This window comes from Mastomys coucha, unplaced genomic scaffold (genome assembly GCF_008632895.1).
Source record: "Mastomys coucha isolate ucsf_1 unplaced genomic scaffold, UCSF_Mcou_1 pScaffold22, whole genome shotgun sequence".
NCBI lineage: Eukaryota > Metazoa > Chordata > Mammalia > Rodentia > Muridae > Mastomys > Mastomys coucha.
This window is the reverse complement of record NW_022196905.1, coordinates 115,020,469-115,025,468: the sequence shown is the minus strand read 5'-3', so window position 1 is coordinate 115,025,468 and position 5,000 is coordinate 115,020,469. Positions and strand designations below refer to the sequence as shown.

Below are 5,000 nucleotides of genomic sequence, written 5' to 3'. Positions count from 1 at the left end.
AATGATGTCATGAGCTGTATGTTTATAGATGGACTTAAGGGGGAATGACAATGTGATGAGTGTATATCATATTGGCATATACAAACCATATTGGCACATACACATATATCATATATATATATATATATACATATATACACACATGTGTGTATATATGTGTATATGTGTGTGTGTATATATGTATATATATATTGCCTTTGCCTTCTAACCACACTGATGAAGTCTTCATTCTTTCTTTGTTTTATATGTATCTGAATGAGTATGGCATGTCTGCACATGTGCTCATACTGGAGAAAGTGCATGCTGTGTGGATGCCTTAGGAGAACTCCTGCTCTTCCAGTCTCTACCTCACTTGTTAAGACAGGGTCCCTCACTGAGTCCACATTAGGATGATGGCCAGCAACTCCCATGATGCTCTTGTTTCCAGATGCCACAGTTCTGTGGTACAGGCATGCACATGGCCAAGTCCCACCTTCTACCTGAGCACTAGGGTCTGAACTCAGGGCCTCTGGTATGCACAGCATGTGGTCTTGCTCACAAACCATCCCTGAGCCCCCAACTGCTTTAGTATCTTTATGCCTTCCTGTTTCCAATAGTCTTTTGTTTGTTTTTTTTTTTTTTTTTTTTTTTTTTCCGAGACAGGGTTTCTCTGTGTAGCCCTGGCTGTCCTGGAACTCACTCTCTAGACCAGGCTGGCCTTGAACTCAGAAATCCACCTGTCTCTGCCTCCCAATTGCTGGGATTAAAGGTGTATGCCACCACTGCCTGGCTTGTTAGCTATGTTTTGAGATAGGGTCTCATTCTATGGCCCTGGTTTGCCTGAAACTTGCTATGTAGACTAGGCTGGCCTCCACCTGCCTTTGCCTCCTGAATTCTGGGATGAAAGATATGTACCAGCTGGGATCTTTTCTGACTATTCTGTTTTTTAAAGATTTATTTATTTATTATATGTAAGTACACTGTAGCTGTCTTCATTACGAGTGGTTGTGAACTATCATGTGGTTGCTGGGATTTGAACTCATGACCTTCCGAAGAACAGTCGGTACTCTTCCTCGCTGTGCCATCTCACCAGCCCCTGATTATTCTATATAACAAATATGAAATGTTTATGGAGACACACCAGAGAAAAATCTAAGAAATATGTAGTGGTCATGAGTGTAAGATACTGTAAAATGGCAGTTCTCTTTAAATGGACTATAAAGTAGATGCATTTTATTCTCTACAGATTTCCCTGGTGGAATTTAACAAGGTGACTTGAAATCTGAAATGTATTAACCAGGTATGACAGGACAAGCTGTTGCCAGCACTCGGCAGACAGAGGCAGGATAATCAAGAGCTAGAAGCTACCCAGAATACATCAAGACTACCTGGGATTCATAACAAGACTGACAAATCTTAGAGTTTAAAGCACTAACAAAAATATGCCTAGTCTATAATAAATACTACATTTGTTTAACTCAGAAAGAATTGGTGTTCTGAAAAGCCTTGCTCTGCTGCTTGCTACATAACTTGGGCCTCAGTTTCCCCATATGTGTAATGGGCCAAATCAGAAGCTCTCCACTTACACATTCAACCACACTGTGGCTAATTCTATGCCATTCTGCCTGACTACAACAATAATTGTTCCCTGTCTTTTAAGGTCTTTATTGAGCTAGCAAGTAGACCACTCTGGTCAGCATTTCGTGTGTGTGTGTGTGTGTGTGTGTGTGTGTGTGTGTGTGTGTGTGTGTGTGTTAGTTTGAGGTGGAGTCTCAGCATGCCCAACAGGAAGATTTTAATTTTGAACATTTTGGTGTGATTACTTTTATCAAGGATTTATTTTATTGGAACTGTAATTGCTTAGGGGGACAGAACAGCAAACAAGTGTATTTCAAGGAGCCAAGTCTTCAAATGCCTCTTGACCACTCCAGTGATTTTCCCAAGGTCAAGATCAGAAAGCTCACCTAAACCAGGCATGGTGGCACACACCTTTAATCCCAGCATTCTGGAGATAGATGCAGGAGGATCCCGGTGAGTTTGAAGCCAGCATGGTCTACAGAGTGAATTTCAGGACAGCCAGGACAATATAAGACCAGTGGTTCTGAACCCTCCTGATGCTGACACCCTTTAATACAGTTCCTCTTGTTGTGGATACCCCAACCATAACATTATCTCATTGCTACTTCATAACTATCATTTGCTACTGTTATGAATAGTAATAGTAATCTGATTTGCAGATGGTTTTTGATGACCCTGGGAAAGGGTCATGGATCCCCCCCCAAAGGGGTCACAGGCTGCAGTTTGAGAACTAATAATGTAGAGATACCTGTCTCAAAACAAACTAAACAAACAAACAAGAGAGAGAGACAGAGATAGAGAAAGAAAGAGAGCACACACAAACTGCTCACCTGGAGGAGGGCCTTAGTACACTTAGCCCCAGTTCTGGCCTCAGACTTCAGACAACAGCTTCCTTATCCTTAAAAATTCACAGTACTCAATAGATCTGCATTTATTGCTAATCTCAAGTAACTGAGGTTATAGCTGCAGTCCTGCCTAAGAACAGGGAAAAACTCCCATCTATAATAATGAGGGCTTTATTAGTACAGCATAAAAATTATCCCACTCTGCATAGGTTGGTGCTTTCCTGGCACTTAATTGTAAGGCTAAGTCACTAACAGAGAGACGGCTCACCTCTGCAGAGTTCTGTGGGCTCTGGGATGCCGCGATGTAGGTGAGAAGTGAACTGGAACCTATAACACTGAGACACAGACCATGGCCGTTACATCACAGCGATGACACTCTGACGTTTACTTTTTTTTTTTTTTTTTCCAAGACAGGGTGTGTCTGTGTAGCCCTGGCTGTCCTGGAACTCACTCTCTAGACCAGGCTGGCCTTGAACTCAGAAATCTGCCTGCCTCTGCCTCCCAAGTGCTGGGATTAAAGGTGTGTGCCACCACTGACTGACTTTTTTTTAAAACTTTTTTTTTTCTGCTTACTGTTTTTCTTTTTTAAAATTTACTTGCCAGGCTGCCTGAGTTAGCAAGTGCTCACCTCAGATGACCGCCCTCCTCCCTTCCCTCAGTTTCTTGTTGTTCTTGGGTACAGGTGTGGAGAGCGGTCAGAAGAGGGAAGCTGCTGTCAGCCTCCATTGGGCTCCACCTGGGGAGCTGCTGTCAGTCTCCATCAGGTTCCACCTGAGTTTCTGAGACATGCTCCGTCAGTGAACTTGAAGCTCTCAGACTCACGGATTGATTAGCCCTGACCCCCCATCTCTGCTTCCCAAAGCTGAGCTAACAGCTTGGTATAGACACACCTGGCTTGTCATGTAGGTGCTAGGGATCCCAGTTGGGGCTCTCATGCTCAGGAAACAAGCAATTTATCCACTAAGACATCTTCCCAGGCCCCTGAGTTTACTAGTCAAGACAAAAAGAATTTCTAACTCAAAAGTAAAATGCAATCTTCAGGAATAGGAATATGTGGGAAGCTGAATAGCTCTCCAGTCTGGTCATGAGATTTCAACGGTCATATGATATGAGACTTAAAAAAAAAAAAAAAAAACATACCTCAGAGTAGCCACGGCAAACTGTATCCACTGTATTGCAGGAAAAAGCTAAAGAAGGCGGGGGGAAGGGAGGGGTCAGTCTCTTACATTTAATGTTCAACCTAATTTCCCTTTTGGTGTTTATTAACCATCTCTTCAGCACAGACCTTCAAGAGTGAAGTCTGAGCAGGCCTGTGGGCGGAAGCAAGTCCTGTGCTGCCCCCCACCCGAGTCCTTAGAAAACACTCAAACATTAAGAGAAACAGAGCAGGGAGCAGAGCAGACGGAATGAGAAAGTGTCGCTGAGGAAACTCCAGGAACAAGCAGTAAACAGAGAGGAAAGACTAGCGGCTGAGGACAGGCAGCAAAAGAGAATATCAAGTGTAGCTGACTGACAAAGTTAACTAGACAGAAAAGAAGGGAAATGATAAAGAGGGGAAAGGTATTAATTAGTAAGGAGAGAGACACTGAGTAAAACACGGAACAGGAACAGAGTGGACAACGGAAGCAGAAATGGGGTAGGGGTCAGCTTTTGACCTTACAGGCTCCCATCTGCCTTCCAGGCGGCTGGTCTCCAGTGGGAGGGCCATAAAGACTTCAGTTCCCGCGACCCTCCAAGCCCAGGCCCTTCTCAGTCAGGCTCTGAACAGGTAGCTCCTCCCCTACCTCAGCTGGGCTCCACCCCATCTAATCCTGCCCTGTACCTTAAGGGCAGGAGGCTGAAGGGCCAAGGACAAAGCCAAAAATAGAAGCAGGTGACAGAAGAAACTAAATTGTACCAAAGAGCATACACTGGCTGGGCCAAGGCTCCCAGCTGACAGATAGATGTAGCACAGGGGTGCCTTGTCCTGCTTCAGTGACAGAGGATGCCTAATCCTGCATTCTTGATGTGCCAGGCTTGGGGCATACCCAGGGGCCCCCCACCCTCTCACTCAGAAGCAATTGTGATGCAAATAAATAAATAAATAAATGAAGCAAGAGGCAGATGCAATAAAAGGCAGAGAATATTTTCATAAAAAAAATCAACTTGCAAAAGAAAAATGGAACAGGGAAAAAAGGAGAGAAAGAAATGAGGTAAAACAGAGGTCTGTTAAAATTTGTGCCTGTTTGGGGACAGAGTGATAACGAAGATAGCACATGCAATTAAAGTTTTAGTAGTAGTGAAAATTAAGAAGAGGTCATTAAATGTTTGTTACATTCAACATTAACATATTATTATATCAAACATCTACTTAGGACATTTAAGTGGAATCAATTTTGTATAAATCAACGTGTTATTGTAAACACAACGATAAAGTCTAGATAGAGCCTTCCAGGAGCTTATGTCACAGTAGGCAATGGCCTGCGTACTAAGAACATAGTCTGGAAGGGGCAATGGTGTGTAGAACAGCCTGTTGGAGAGCCTGTGGAGAGCCTGTGGAGAGCCTGTGGACAGCCTGTGGAGGGGGTGGACAGCCTGTGGAGGGAGTGGACAGCCTGT

At 43.8% G+C, this 5,000-nt stretch overlaps 1 protein-coding gene across 4 annotated transcripts in view; it reads right to left on the bottom strand.

Moving 5' to 3' along the window:
- The window catches only part of Tmem116 (transmembrane protein 116), a 53,693-nt gene that overhangs the window by 36,283 nt on the left and 12,410 nt on the right, over positions 1 to 5,000 (bottom strand). Inside the window, exons 1-3 of one of the 4 annotated variants that reach the window (XM_031337710.1) lie at positions 4,063 to 4,150; positions 3,543 to 3,589; positions 2,671 to 2,737 (exon numbers count right to left, since the gene is read on the bottom strand). The exons of the other annotated variants lie outside the window; for them this stretch is intronic. Of the exons in view, the coding sequence (XP_031193570.1) occupies positions 2,671 to 2,737; positions 3,543 to 3,589; positions 4,063 to 4,110 (162 nt within the window). The 5' untranslated portion in view covers positions 4,111 to 4,150. Of the gene's footprint in view, positions 1 to 2,670; positions 2,738 to 3,542; positions 3,590 to 4,062; positions 4,151 to 5,000 lie in introns of those variants that run through there. 4 annotated transcript variants of the gene reach the window in all.